We start from the raw sequence: 15329 nt of genomic DNA, 5'->3' as shown, positions 1-15329 counted from the left end.
ATATTCTGAACATTTATACTATAGCAATAATATTCGAATTTTCCTCTACGCAGACATTATAGTTATGTACAATATTATTATATTATACGGACGTCATAGGTATTTCTGTAATTCTGTAACATATTCTGAACATTTATACTATAGCAATAATATTCGAATTTTCCTCTACGCAGACATTATAGTTATGTACAATATTATTATATTATACGGACGTCATAGGTATTTCTGTAATTCTGTAACATATTCTGAACATTTATACTATAGCAATAATATTCGAATTTTCCTCTACGCAGACATTATAGTTATGTACAATATTATTATATTATACGGACGTCATAGGTATTTCTGTAATTCTGTAACATATTCTGAACATTTATACTATAGCAATAATATTCGAATTTTCCTCTACGCAGACATTATAGTTATGTACAATATTATTATATTATACGGACGTCATAGGTATTTCTGTAATTCTGTAACATATTCTGAACATTTATACTATAGCAATAATATTCGAATTTTCCTCTACGCAGACATTATAGTTATGTACAATATTATTATATTATACGGACGTCATAGGTATTTCTGTAATTCTGTAACATATTCTGAACATTTATACTATAGCAATAATATTCGAATTTTCCTCTACGCAGACATTATAGTTATGTACAATATTATTATATTATACGGACGTCATAGGTATTTCTGTAATTCTGTAACATATTCTGAACATTTATACTATAGCAATAATATTCGAATTTTCCTCTACGCAGACATTATAGTTATGTACAATATTATTATATTATACGGACGTCATAGGTATTTCTGTAATTCTGTAACATATTCTGAACATTTATACTATAGCAATAATATTCGAATTTTCCTCTACGCAGACATTATAGTTATGTACAATATTATTATATTATACGGACGTCATAGGTATTTCTGTAATTCTGTAACATATTCTGAACATTTATACTATAGCAATAATATTCGAATTTTCCTCTACGCAGACATTATAGTTATGTACAATATTATTATATTATACGGACGTCATAGGTATTTCTGTAATTCTGTAACATATTCTGAACATTTATACTATAGCAATAATATTCGAATTTTCCTCTACGCAGACATTATAGTTATGTACAATATTATTATATTATACGGACGTCATAGGTATTTCTGTAATTCTGTAACATATTCTGAACATTTATACTATAGCAATAATATTCGAATTTTCCTCTACGCAGACATTATAGTTATGTACAATATTATTATATTATACGGACGTCATAGGTATTTCTGTAATTCTGTAACATATTCTGAACATTTATACTATAGCAATAATATTCGAATTTTCCTCTACGCAGACATTATAGTTATGTACAATATTATTATATTATACGGACGTCATAGGTATTTCTGTAATTCTGTAACATATTCTGAACATTTATACTATAGCAATAATATTCGAATTTTCCTCTACGCAGACATTATAGTTATGTACAATATTATTATATTATACGGACGTCATAGGTATTTCTGTAATTCTGTAACATATTCTGAACATTTATACTATAGCAATAATATTCGAATTTTCCTCTACGCAGACATTATAGTTATGTACAATATTATTATATTATACGGACGTCATAGGTATTTCTGTAATTCTGTAACATATTCTGAACATTTATACTATAGCAATAATATTCGAATTTTCCTCTACGCAGACATTATAGTTATGTACAATATTATTATATTATACGGACGTCATAGGTATTTCTGTAATTCTGTAACATATTCTGAACATTTATACTATAGCAATAATATTCGAATTTTCCTCTACGCAGACATTATAGTTATGTACAATATTATTATATTATACGGACGTCATAGGTATTTCTGTAATTCTGTAACATATTCTGAACATTTATACTATAGCAATAATATTCGAATTTTCCTCTACGCAGACATTATAGTTATGTACAATATTATTATATTATACGGACGTCATAGGTATTTCTGTAATTCTGTAACATATTCTGAACATTTATACTATAGCAATAATATTCGAATTTTCCTCTACGCAGACATTATAGTTATGTACAATATTATTATATTATACGGACGTCATAGGTATTTCTGTAATTCTGTAACATATTCTGAACATTTATACTATAGCAATAATATTCGAATTTTCCTCTACGCAGACATTATAGTTATGTACAATATTATTATATTATACGGACGTCATAGGTATTTCTGTAATTCTGTAACATATTCTGAACATTTATACTATAGCAATAATATTCGAATTTTCCTCTACGCAGACATTATAGTTATGTACAATATTATTATATTATACGGACGTCATAGGTATTTCTGTAATTCTGTAACATATTCTGAACATTTATACTATAGCAATAATATTCGAATTTTCCTCTACGCAGACATTATAGTTATGTACAATATTATTATATTATACGGACGTCATAGGTATTTCTGTAATTCTGTAACATATTCTGAACATTTATACTATAGCAATAATATTCGAATTTTCCTCTACGCAGACATTATAGTTATGTACAATATTATTATATTATACGGACGTCATAGGTATTTCTGTAATTCTGTAACATATTCTGAACATTTATACTATAGCAATAATATTCGAATTTTCCTCTACGCAGACATTATAGTTATGTACAATATTATTATATTATACGGACGTCATAGGTATTTCTGTAATTCTGTAACATATTCTGAACATTTATACTATAGCAATAATATTCGAATTTTCCTCTACGCAGACATTATAGTTATGTACAATATTATTATATTATACGGACGTCATAGGTATTTCTGTAATTCTGTAACATATTCTGAACATTTATACTATAGCAATAATATTCGAATTTTCCTCTACGCAGACATTATAGTTATGTACAATATTATTATATTATACGGACGTCATAGGTATTTCTGTAATTCTGTAACATATTCTGAACATTTATACTATAGCAATAATATTCGAATTTTCCTCTACGCAGACATTATAGTTATGTACAATATTATTATATTATACGGACGTCATAGGTATTTCTGTAATTCTGTAACATATTCTGAACATTTATACTATAGCAATAATATTCGAATTTTCCTCTACGCAGACATTATAGTTATGTACAATATTATTATATTATACGGACGTCATAGGTATTTCTGTAATTCTGTAACATATTCTGAACATTTATACTATAGCAATAATATTCGAATTTTCCTCTACGCAGACATTATAGTTATGTACAATATTATTATATTATACGGACGTCATAGGTATTTCTGTAATTCTGTAACATATTCTGAACATTTATACTATAGCAATAATATTCGAATTTTCCTCTACGCAGACATTATAGTTATGTACAATATTATTATATTATACGGACGTCATAGGTATTTCTGTAATTCTGTAACATATTCTGAACATTTATACTATAGCAATAATATTCGAATTTTCCTCTACGCAGACATTATAGTTATGTACAATATTATTATATTATACGGACGTCATAGGTATTTCTGTAATTCTGTAACATATTCTGAACATTTATACTATAGCAATAATATTCGAATTTTCCTCTACGCAGACATTATAGTTATGTACAATATTATTATATTATACGGACGTCATAGGTATTTCTGTAATTCTGTAACATATTCTGAACATTTATACTATAGCAATAATATTCGAATTTTCCTCTACGCAGACATTATAGTTATGTACAATATTATTATATTATACGGACGTCATAGGTATTTCTGTAATTCTGTAACATATTCTGAACATTTATACTATAGCAATAATATTCGAATTTTCCTCTACGCAGACATTATAGTTATGTACAATATTATTATATTATACGGACGTCATAGGTATTTCTGTAATTCTGTAACATATTCTGAACATTTATACTATAGCAATAATATTCGAATTTTCCTCTACGCAGACATTATAGTTATGTACAATATTATTATATTATACGGACGTCATAGGTATTTCTGTAATTCTGTAACATATTCTGAACATTTATACTATAGCAATAATATTCGAATTTTCCTCTACGCAGACATTATAGTTATGTACAATATTATTATATTATACGGACGTCATAGGTATTTCTGTAATTCTGTAACATATTCTGAACATTTATACTATAGCAATAATATTCGAATTTTCCTCTACGCAGACATTATAGTTATGTACAATATTATTATATTATACGGACGTCATAGGTATTTCTGTAATTCTGTAACATATTCTGAACATTTATACTATAGCAATAATATTCGAATTTTCCTCTACGCAGACATTATAGTTATGTACAATATTATTATATTATACGGACGTCATAGGTATTTCTGTAATTCTGTAACATATTCTGAACATTTATACTATAGCAATAATATTCGAATTTTCCTCTACGCAGACATTATAGTTATGTACAATATTATTATATTATACGGACGTCATAGGTATTTCTGTAATTCTGTAACATATTCTGAACATTTATACTATAGCAATAATATTCGAATTTTCCTCTACGCAGACATTATAGTTATGTACAATATTATTATATTATACGGACGTCATAGGTATTTCTGTAATTCTGTAACATATTCTGAACATTTATACTATAGCAATAATATTCGAATTTTCCTCTACGCAGACATTATAGTTATGTACAATATTATTATATTATACGGACGTCATAGGTATTTCTGTAATTCTGTAACATATTCTGAACATTTATACTATAGCAATAATATTCGAATTTTCCTCTACGCAGACATTATAGTTATGTACAATATTATTATATTATACGGACGTCATAGGTATTTCTGTAATTCTGTAACATATTCTGAACATTTATACTATAGCAATAATATTCGAATTTTCCTCTACGCAGACATTATAGTTATGTACAATATTATTATATTATACGGACGTCATAGGTATTTCTGTAATTCTGTAACATATTCTGAACATTTATACTATAGCAATAATATTCGAATTTTCCTCTACGCAGACATTATAGTTATGTACAATATTATTATATTATACGGACGTCATAGGTATTTCTGTAATTCTGTAACATATTCTGAACATTTATACTATAGCAATAATATTCGAATTTTCCTCTACGCAGACATTATAGTTATGTACAATATTATTATATTATACGGACGTCATAGGTATTTCTGTAATTCTGTAACATATTCTGAACATTTATACTATAGCAATAATATTCGAATTTTCCTCTACGCAGACATTATAGTTATGTACAATATTATTATATTATACGGACGTCATAGGTATTTCTGTAATTCTGTAACATATTCTGAACATTTATACTATAGCAATAATATTCGAATTTTCCTCTACGCAGACATTATAGTTATGTACAATATTATTATATTATACGGACGTCATAGGTATTTCTGTAATTCTGTAACATATTCTGAACATTTATACTATAGCAATAATATTCGAATTTTCCTCTACGCAGACATTATAGTTATGTACAATATTATTATATTATACGGACGTCATAGGTATTTCTGTAATTCTGTAACATATTCTGAACATTTATACTATAGCAATAATATTCGAATTTTCCTCTACGCAGACATTATAGTTATGTACAATATTATTATATTATACGGACGTCATAGGTATTTCTGTAATTCTGTAACATATTCTGAACATTTATACTATAGCAATAATATTCGAATTTTCCTCTACGCAGACATTATAGTTATGTACAATATTATTATATTATACGGACGTCATAGGTATTTCTGTAATTCTGTAACATATTCTGAACATTTATACTATAGCAATAATATTCGAATTTTCCTCTACGCAGACATTATAGTTATGTACAATATTATTATATTATACGGACGTCATAGGTATTTCTGTAATTCTGTAACATATTCTGAACATTTATACTATAGCAATAATATTCGAATTTTCCTCTACGCAGACATTATAGTTATGTACAATATTATTATATTATACGGACGTCATAGGTATTTCTGTAATTCTGTAACATATTCTGAACATTTATACTATAGCAATAATATTCGAATTTTCCTCTACGCAGACATTATAGTTATGTACAATATTATTATATTATACGGACGTCATAGGTATTTCTGTAATTCTGTAACATATTCTGAACATTTATACTATAGCAATAATATTCGAATTTTCCTCTACGCAGACATTATAGTTATGTACAATATTATTATATTATACGGACGTCATAGGTATTTCTGTAATTCTGTAACATATTCTGAACATTTATACTATAGCAATAATATTCGAATTTTCCTCTACGCAGACATTATAGTTATGTACAATATTATTATATTATACGGACGTCATAGGTATTTCTGTAATTCTGTAACATATTCTGAACATTTATACTATAGCAATAATATTCGAATTTTCCTCTACGCAGACATTATAGTTATGTACAATATTATTATATTATACGGACGTCATAGGTATTTCTGTAATTCTGTAACATATTCTGAACATTTATACTATAGCAATAATATTCGAATTTTCCTCTACGCAGACATTATAGTTATGTACAATATTATTATATTATACGGACGTCATAGGTATTTCTGTAATTCTGTAACATATTCTGAACATTTATACTATAGCAATAATATTCGAATTTTCCTCTACGCAGACATTATAGTTATGTACAATATTATTATATTATACGGACGTCATAGGTATTTCTGTAATTCTGTAACATATTCTGAACATTTATACTATAGCAATAATATTCGAATTTTCCTCTACGCAGACATTATAGTTATGTACAATATTATTATATTATACGGACGTCATAGGTATTTCTGTAATTCTGTAACATATTCTGAACATTTATACTATAGCAATAATATTCGAATTTTCCTCTACGCAGACATTATAGTTATGTACAATATTATTATATTATACGGACGTCATAGGTATTTCTGTAATTCTGTAACATATTCTGAACATTTATACTATAGCAATAATATTCGAATTTTCCTCTACGCAGACATTATAGTTATGTACAATATTATTATATTATACGGACGTCATAGGTATTTCTGTAATTCTGTAACATATTCTGAACATTTATACTATAGCAATAATATTCGAATTTTCCTCTACGCAGACATTATAGTTATGTACAATATTATTATATTATACGGACGTCATAGGTATTTCTGTAATTCTGTAACATATTCTGAACATTTATACTATAGCAATAATATTCGAATTTTCCTCTACGCAGACATTATAGTTATGTACAATATTATTATATTATACGGACGTCATAGGTATTTCTGTAATTCTGTAACATATTCTGAACATTTATACTATAGCAATAATATTCGAATTTTCCTCTACGCAGACATTATAGTTATGTACAATATTATTATATTATACGGACGTCATAGGTATTTCTGTAATTCTGTAACATATTCTGAACATTTATACTATAGCAATAATATTCGAATTTTCCTCTACGCAGACATTATAGTTATGTACAATATTATTATATTATACGGACGTCATAGGTATTTCTGTAATTCTGTAACATATTCTGAACATTTATACTATAGCAATAATATTCGAATTTTCCTCTACGCAGACATTATAGTTATGTACAATATTATTATATTATACGGACGTCATAGGTATTTCTGTAATTCTGTAACATATTCTGAACATTTATACTATAGCAATAATATTCGAATTTTCCTCTACGCAGACATTATAGTTATGTACAATATTATTATATTATACGGACGTCATAGGTATTTCTGTAATTCTGTAACATATTCTGAACATTTATACTATAGCAATAATATTCGAATTTTCCTCTACGCAGACATTATAGTTATGTACAATATTATTATATTATACGGACGTCATAGGTATTTCTGTAATTCTGTAACATATTCTGAACATTTATACTATAGCAATAATATTCGAATTTTCCTCTACGCAGACATTATAGTTATGTACAATATTATTATATTATACGGACGTCATAGGTATTTCTGTAATTCTGTAACATATTCTGAACATTTATACTATAGCAATAATATTCGAATTTTCCTCTACGCAGACATTATAGTTATGTACAATATTATTATATTATACGGACGTCATAGGTATTTCTGTAATTCTGTAACATATTCTGAACATTTATACTATAGCAATAATATTCGAATTTTCCTCTACGCAGACATTATAGTTATGTACAATATTATTATATTATACGGACGTCATAGGTATTTCTGTAATTCTGTAACATATTCTGAACATTTATACTATAGCAATAATATTCGAATTTTCCTCTACGCAGACATTATAGTTATGTACAATATTATTATATTATACGGACGTCATAGGTATTTCTGTAATTCTGTAACATATTCTGAACATTTATACTATAGCAATAATATTCGAATTTTCCTCTACGCAGACATTATAGTTATGTACAATATTATTATATTATACGGACGTCATAGGTATTTCTGTAATTCTGTAACATATTCTGAACATTTATACTATAGCAATAATATTCGAATTTTCCTCTACGCAGACATTATAGTTATGTACAATATTATTATATTATACGGACGTCATAGGTATTTCTGTAATTCTGTAACATATTCTGAACATTTATACTATAGCAATAATATTCGAATTTTCCTCTACGCAGACATTATAGTTATGTACAATATTATTATATTATACGGACGTCATAGGTATTTCTGTAATTCTGTAACATATTCTGAACATTTATACTATAGCAATAATATTCGAATTTTCCTCTACGCAGACATTATAGTTATGTACAATATTATTATATTATACGGACGTCATAGGTATTTCTGTAATTCTGTAACATATTCTGAACATTTATACTATAGCAATAATATTCGAATTTTCCTCTACGCAGACATTATAGTTATGTACAATATTATTATATTATACGGACGTCATAGGTATTTCTGTAATTCTGTAACATATTCTGAACATTTATACTATAGCAATAATATTCGAATTTTCCTCTACGCAGACATTATAGTTATGTACAATATTATTATATTATACGGACGTCATAGGTATTTCTGTAATTCTGTAACATATTCTGAACATTTATACTATAGCAATAATATTCGAATTTTCCTCTACGCAGACATTATAGTTATGTACAATATTATTATATTATACGGACGTCATAGGTATTTCTGTAATTCTGTAACATATTCTGAACATTTATACTATAGCAATAATATTCGAATTTTCCTCTACGCAGACATTATAGTTATGTACAATATTATTATATTATACGGACGTCATAGGTATTTCTGTAATTCTGTAACATATTCTGAACATTTATACTATAGCAATAATATTCGAATTTTCCTCTACGCAGACATTATAGTTATGTACAATATTATTATATTATACGGACGTCATAGGTATTTCTGTAATTCTGTAACATATTCTGAACATTTATACTATAGCAATAATATTCGAATTTTCCTCTACGCAGACATTATAGTTATGTACAATATTATTATATTATACGGACGTCATAGGTATTTCTGTAATTCTGTAACATATTCTGAACATTTATACTATAGCAATAATATTCGAATTTTCCTCTACGCAGACATTATAGTTATGTACAATATTATTATATTATACGGACGTCATAGGTATTTCTGTAATTCTGTAACATATTCTGAACATTTATACTATAGCAATAATATTCGAATTTTCCTCTACGCAGACATTATAGTTATGTACAATATTATTATATTATACGGACGTCATAGGTATTTCTGTAATTCTGTAACATATTCTGAACATTTATACTATAGCAATAATATTCGAATTTTCCTCTACGCAGACATTATAGTTATGTACAATATTATTATATTATACGGACGTCATAGGTATTTCTGTAATTCTGTAACATATTCTGAACATTTATACTATAGCAATAATATTCGAATTTTCCTCTACGCAGACATTATAGTTATGTACAATATTATTATATTATACGGACGTCATAGGTATTTCTGTAATTCTGTAACATATTCTGAACATTTATACTATAGCAATAATATTCGAATTTTCCTCTACGCAGACATTATAGTTATGTACAATATTATTATATTATACGGACGTCATAGGTATTTCTGTAATTCTGTAACATATTCTGAACATTTATACTATAGCAATAATATTCGAATTTTCCTCTACGCAGACATTATAGTTATGTACAATATTATTATATTATACGGACGTCATAGGTATTTCTGTAATTCTGTAACATATTCTGAACATTTATACTATAGCAATAATATTCGAATTTTCCTCTACGCAGACATTATAGTTATGTACAATATTATTATATTATACGGACGTCATAGGTATTTCTGTAATTCTGTAACATATTCTGAACATTTATACTATAGCAATAATATTCGAATTTTCCTCTACGCAGACATTATAGTTATGTACAATATTATTATATTATACGGACGTCATAGGTATTTCTGTAATTCTGTAACATATTCTGAACATTTATACTATAGCAATAATATTCGAATTTTCCTCTACGCAGACATTATAGTTATGTACAATATTATTATATTATACGGACGTCATAGGTATTTCTGTAATTCTGTAACATATTCTGAACATTTATACTATAGCAATAATATTCGAATTTTCCTCTACGCAGACATTATAGTTATGTACAATATTATTATATTATACGGACGTCATAGGTATTTCTGTAATTCTGTAACATATTCTGAACATTTATACTATAGCAATAATATTCGAATTTTCCTCTACGCAGACATTATAGTTATGTACAATATTATTATATTATACGGACGTCATAGGTATTTCTGTAATTCTGTAACATATTCTGAACATTTATACTATAGCAATAATATTCGAATTTTCCTCTACGCAGACATTATAGTTATGTACAATATTATTATATTATACGGACGTCATAGGTATTTCTGTAATTCTGTAACATATTCTGAACATTTATACTATAGCAATAATATTCGAATTTTCCTCTACGCAGACATTATAGTTATGTACAATATTATTATATTATACGGACGTCATAGGTATTTCTGTAATTCTGTAACATATTCTGAACATTTATACTATAGCAATAATATTCGAATTTTCCTCTACGCAGACATTATAGTTATGTACAATATTATTATATTATACGGACGTCATAGGTATTTCTGTAATTCTGTAACATATTCTGAACATTTATACTATAGCAATAATATTCGAATTTTCCTCTACGCAGACATTATAGTTATGTACAATATTATTATATTATACGGACGTCATAGGTATTTCTGTAATTCTGTAACATATTCTGAACATTTATACTATAGCAATAATATTCGAATTTTCCTCTACGCAGACATTATAGTTATGTACAATATTATTATATTATACGGACGTCATAGGTATTTCTGTAATTCTGTAACATATTCTGAACATTTATACTATAGCAATAATATTCGAATTTTCCTCTACGCAGACATTATAGTTATGTACAATATTATTATATTATACGGACGTCATAGGTATTTCTGTAATTCTGTAACATATTCTGAACATTTATACTATAGCAATAATATTCGAATTTTCCTCTACGCAGACATTATAGTTATGTACAATATTATTATATTATACGGACGTCATAGGTATTTCTGTAATTCTGTAACATATTCTGAACATTTATACTATAGCAATAATATTCGAATTTTCCTCTACGCAGACATTATAGTTATGTACAATATTATTATATTATACGGACGTCATAGGTATTTCTGTAATTCTGTAACATATTCTGAACATTTATACTATAGCAATAATATTCGAATTTTCCTCTACGCAGACATTATAGTTATGTACAATATTATTATATTATACGGACGTCATAGGTATTTCTGTAATTCTGTAACATATTCTGAACATTTATACTATAGCAATAATATTCGAATTTTCCTCTACGCAGACATTATAGTTATGTACAATATTATTATATTATACGGACGTCATAGGTATTTCTGTAATTCTGTAACATATTCTGAACATTTATACTATAGCAATAATATTCGAATTTTCCTCTACGCAGACATTATAGTTATGTACAATATTATTATATTATACGGACGTCATAGGTATTTCTGTAATTCTGTAACATATTCTGAACATTTATACTATAGCAATAATATTCGAATTTTCCTCTACGCAGACATTATAGTTATGTACAATATTATTATATTATACGGACGTCATAGGTATTTCTGTAATTCTGTAACATATTCTGAACATTTATACTATAGCAATAATATTCGAATTTTCCTCTACGCAGACATTATAGTTATGTACAATATTATTATATTATACGGACGTCATAGGTATTTCTGTAATTCTGTAACATATTCTGAACATTTATACTATAGCAATAATATTCGAATTTTCCTCTACGCAGACATTATAGTTATGTACAATATTATTATATTATACGGACGTCATAGGTATTTCTGTAATTCTGTAACATATTCTGAACATTTATACTATAGCAATAATATTCGAATTTTCCTCTACGCAGACATTATAGTTATGTACAATATTATTATATTATACGGACGTCATAGGTATTTCTGTAATTCTGTAACATATTCTGAACATTTATACTATAGCAATAATATTCGAATTTTCCTCTACGCAGACATTATAGTTATGTACAATATTATTATATTATACGGACGTCATAGGTATTTCTGTAATTCTGTAACATATTCTGAACATTTATACTATAGCAATAATATTCGAATTTTCCTCTACGCAGACATTATAGTTATGTACAATATTATTATATTATACGGACGTCATAGGTATTTCTGTAATTCTGTAACATATTCTGAACATTTATACTATAGCAATAATATTCGAATTTTCCTCTACGCAGACATTATAGTTATGTACAATATTATTATATTATACGGACGTCATAGGTATTTCTGTAATTCTGTAACATATTCTGAACATTTATACTATAGCAATAATATTCGAATTTTCCTCTACGCAGACATTATAGTTATGTACAATATTATTATATTATACGGACGTCATAGGTATTTCTGTAATTCTGTAACATATTCTGAACATTTATACTATAGCAATAATATTCGAATTTTCCTCTACGCAGACATTATAGTTATGTACAATATTATTATATTATACGGACGTCATAGGTATTTCTGTAATTCTGTAACATATTCTGAACATTTATACTATAGCAATAATATTCGAATTTTCCTCTACGCAGACATTATAGTTATGTACAATATTATTATATTATACGGACGTCATAGGTATTTCTGTAATTCTGTAACATATTCTGAACATTTATACTATAGCAATAATATTCGAATTTTCCTCTACGCAGACATTATAGTTATGTACAATATTATTATATTATACGGACGTCATAGGTATTTCTGTAATTCTGTAACATATTCTGAACATTTATACTATAGCAATAATATTCGAATTTTCCTCTACGCAGACATTATAGTTATGTACAATATTATTATATTATACGGACGTCATAGGTATTTCTGTAATTCTGTAACATATTCTGAACATTTATACTATAGCAATAATATTCGAATTTTCCTCTACGCAGACATTATAGTTATGTACAATATTATTATATTATACGGACGTCATAGGTATTTCTGTAATTCTGTAACATATTCTGAACATTTATACTATAGCAATAATATTCGAATTTTCCTCTACGCAGACATTATAGTTATGTACAATATTATTATATTATACGGACGTCATAGGTATTTCTGTAATTCTGTAACATATTCTGAACATTTATACTATAGCAATAATATTCGAATTTTCCTCTACGCAGACATTATAGTTATGTACAATATTATTATATTATACGGACGTCATAGGTATACTCGTTAATTTCGTGTTTACAATCACGACGGTCGCTGCAGACGTCGTTTTGTTAATTTACATTTCCCGATGTAACTGAAATTGTTTTGTTTTTGTTTGTAACAGCCATTTAATGCCCGCAGAATTTATAATAGATCTGCTTTGAACATGAAAAAGAATGTGTTCGAGCCGAGAAAAACGACTAGCTGAACAATTGCCAAAAATGCTCCTTTTAAATGTTTTAAATAATCTCGTGAAATCTCGTATAGGTATATTCCATAATTCCATACTCCCAATAATATACTTTTCATTTTTTGAAATTATATTATACATTTTCAAGATACAAATTTGACGAAAACCTATTAAGTCGAGCTTATCATCTACGCGATTGTAAGGGAAAGTTCACTGGAATCACGTATCTGAAGCGGGGAATGTTTTTCATTATGATTTAAGATTTTTCCCAATTATTATGTTAAGTTATATCGAACTGTAGAATTTTAAAGCTGGAACAACTCTCTAAGGTGTGTGGGCAATATATTTTAAGCTTAGAACTGCACTGACGAATGGAAAACTAGTGAATTATGTCATGTTTCTGTTTTCACTGACTATAGATGAGCCAGTGGCAAAACCACTCACTGAAAACAACCCAAAATATGCCTTAAAAATTTTTTCTTAGCAATAGCGAAATCTCGTATATTCCAGTATCTATATCTTTGAGATTATAGGACACATTTTTAAGATACAAATTTGACGAAAACACTTTAAGTCTAGTTTATCATCAACACAATATTGTACGTGAAAGTTCCACTGTAATCGCGTATCCGCAGCAGGGAACGCGAGAAAATTCCTAAGAAATGTGCTTGATATATTTATACGTGTTTTTCATTTGGATGATTTTTCCCAATTATTATTATGTTGTATCAAATAGCGGCCGTCGTGGAATTTTGAAGCAGGAGCAGCCCTTGAAAGGGCGTGGGCAATATATTTTAGACGTAGAACTGCTCTAACGAATGGAAAACTAATGAATTCTTACATGTTTCTGTTTACACTTACCATGGATGAGCCAGTGCTTCGCGGCACGTGTAACGCTTGTCTGCATCAACACACATCAGTTGCCGTATAAAGTTTTTCGCGGAATCGCTAATGTCGTCCCAGTACGGAGAATCGAATTCAAATTCACCTGTAATAATAATAAGGGTACACGCAA

The 15329-nt window shown here is 27.3% G+C and overlaps 1 protein-coding gene across 4 annotated transcripts in view; it reads right to left on the bottom strand.

Moving 5' to 3' along the window:
• Positions 1–15329, bottom strand: part of LOC111036720 (calcium/calmodulin-dependent protein kinase type 1) — a 431459-nt gene that overhangs the window by 18972 nt on the left and 397158 nt on the right. For all 4 annotated transcript variants that reach the window (XM_022318852.1, XM_022318853.1, XM_022318854.1 and 1 more), the window contains one exon: positions 15176–15302. In XM_022318852.1, the coding sequence (XP_022174544.1) occupies positions 15176–15302 (127 nt within the window). The remainder of the gene's footprint in view (positions 1–15175; positions 15303–15329) is intronic.

The sequence above is a fragment of the Myzus persicae genome, unplaced genomic scaffold (assembly GCF_001856785.1).
Source record: "Myzus persicae strain clone G006 unplaced genomic scaffold, MPER_G0061.0, whole genome shotgun sequence".
NCBI lineage: Eukaryota > Metazoa > Arthropoda > Insecta > Hemiptera > Aphididae > Myzus > Myzus persicae.
This window is presented reverse-complemented; position numbering and strand designations above follow the sequence as displayed.